Source organism: Octopus bimaculoides, chromosome 30, assembly GCF_001194135.2.
Source record: "Octopus bimaculoides isolate UCB-OBI-ISO-001 chromosome 30, ASM119413v2, whole genome shotgun sequence".
Lineage (NCBI taxonomy): Eukaryota > Metazoa > Mollusca > Cephalopoda > Octopoda > Octopodidae > Octopus > Octopus bimaculoides.
This window is the reverse complement of record NC_069010.1, coordinates 1,696,159-1,697,920: the sequence shown is the minus strand read 5'-3', so window position 1 is coordinate 1,697,920 and position 1,762 is coordinate 1,696,159. Positions and strand designations below refer to the sequence as shown.

Genomic DNA, 1,762 nt, shown 5'->3' with positions numbered 1-1,762 from the left:
TACATACATATATATATATATATATATATATATAGGCATGTTACCTAGTGGTTAGGGCTTTTGCACTCACAGTCCCAGGATTTTAAGTTCGATTCCTGGACCAAAGTAGCACATTGTGCTTTTGGGTACTCATTTACTCTCCTTTACTTGTTTCAGTCATTTGACTGTGGCCATGCTGGAGCACCGCCTTTAGTCGAACAAATCGACCCCAGGACTTACTCTTTGTAAGCCTAGTACTTATTCTATCGGTCTCTTTTGCTGAACCGCTAAGTAACGGGGACGAAAACACACCAACATCGGTTGTCAAGCGATGTTGGGGGGACAAACATACACACACACACACACACATATATATATGACGGGCTTCTTTCAGTTTCCGTCTACCAAATCCACTCAAAAGGCTTTGGTTGACCCGAGGCTATAGTAGAAGACACTTGCCCAAGGTGCCACGCAGTGGGACTGAACCCGGAACCATGTGGTTGGTAAGCAAGCTACTTACCACACAGCCACTCCTACGCCTATATATCTTTTCTTTTTTAACTTATTTCAGAAGTTAGACAGCAGTCATGCTGGAGCACAACCTTGAATGTTTTAGTTGAATGAAACGACCTCAGTGCTTACCTTCTTAAGCCTTATTCTGTTGGTCTCTTTGCTGAACCACTAAGTTACAGCAACATAAACACACGAACACCAGTTGTCAAGCAGTGGTGGTGGTGGTGGACAAACACAAACACAAACACACATATATACAACGGGCTTCTTTCAGTTTCCGTCTAACAAATCAACTCGCAAGGCTTTGGTCAGCCCATGGCTATAGTAGAGGAAATTTGCCCATGGTACCATGCAGTGGAACTGAACCTGGAACTAAGCGTGTACACACACACACACACTCTCACACAGACTAGGGTGCAGTGCATCAGGTAGCCAACCCGGTGCCTTATCAAACCCTCATCCGCATCTCCGGGATCTTACCTTGTAGTTGATTACCACGTTATTTTTGGCCGTCATGTAATCAGCAATGTTGTGATCAACAATCAATCGTAGAAGTCTGTTCAATAAAGTCAAATCGATTTTCTCGTACATTTTCTCAAATTTAGACTCCAGTAGCACATTGCATTCACCTTCTGCTGTGTCCCAGACATCTTGGAGGTTGTTGATACCTGGTGGTGGTGGGAAGAGAAATGGAGACCAATCAATAGAGAAAGGGAGAGAAGTTAAGAGAGAGAGAGAGAGAGAGAGAGCAGCTAACAGAGAAAGAGCAACTAAGAGAGGCAGAGAAGGAGCAGGTGAGAGAGAGAGAGAACAAGTGAGAGAGGGAGGAAGCAAGATAGAGGGAAGCTAAGAGAGAAAGTAGGTAAGTGGGGGAGACACGGGGGGAGAGAGGGGGCAAGATAGAGATAAACTAAGAGAGAAACAGAGAGAGAGAGAGAGAGAGAGAGAAAGAAACTAAGAACTATACTCTCTTTACTCTTTTACTTGTTTCAGTCTTTTGACTGCGGCCATGCTGGAGCACCGCCTTTAGTCGAGCAAATCGACCCCAGGACTTATTCTTTGGAAGCCTAGTACTTATTCTATCGGTCTCTTTTGTCGAACCGCTAAGTTACGGGGGACGTAAACACACCAGCACCGGTTGTCAAGCGATGTTGGGGGGACAAACACAGACACACAAACATATACACACACACACACACATATATATATATATATATACATATATATACATATACATATATATATACATATACATATACATATATATATA

General features: G+C 43.3%; 1 protein-coding gene across 1 annotated transcript in view; it reads right to left on the bottom strand.

Annotated features, from left to right (window-relative positions):
• The window catches only part of LOC106883575 (pre-mRNA-processing-splicing factor 8), an 86,626-nt gene that overhangs the window by 39,157 nt on the left and 45,707 nt on the right, over positions 1-1,762 (bottom strand). Inside the window, exon 19 of the mRNA XM_052978062.1 lies at positions 973-1,160. Coding sequence (XP_052834022.1) covers positions 973-1,160 — 188 coding nt within the window. The remainder of the gene's footprint in view (positions 1-972; positions 1,161-1,762) is intronic.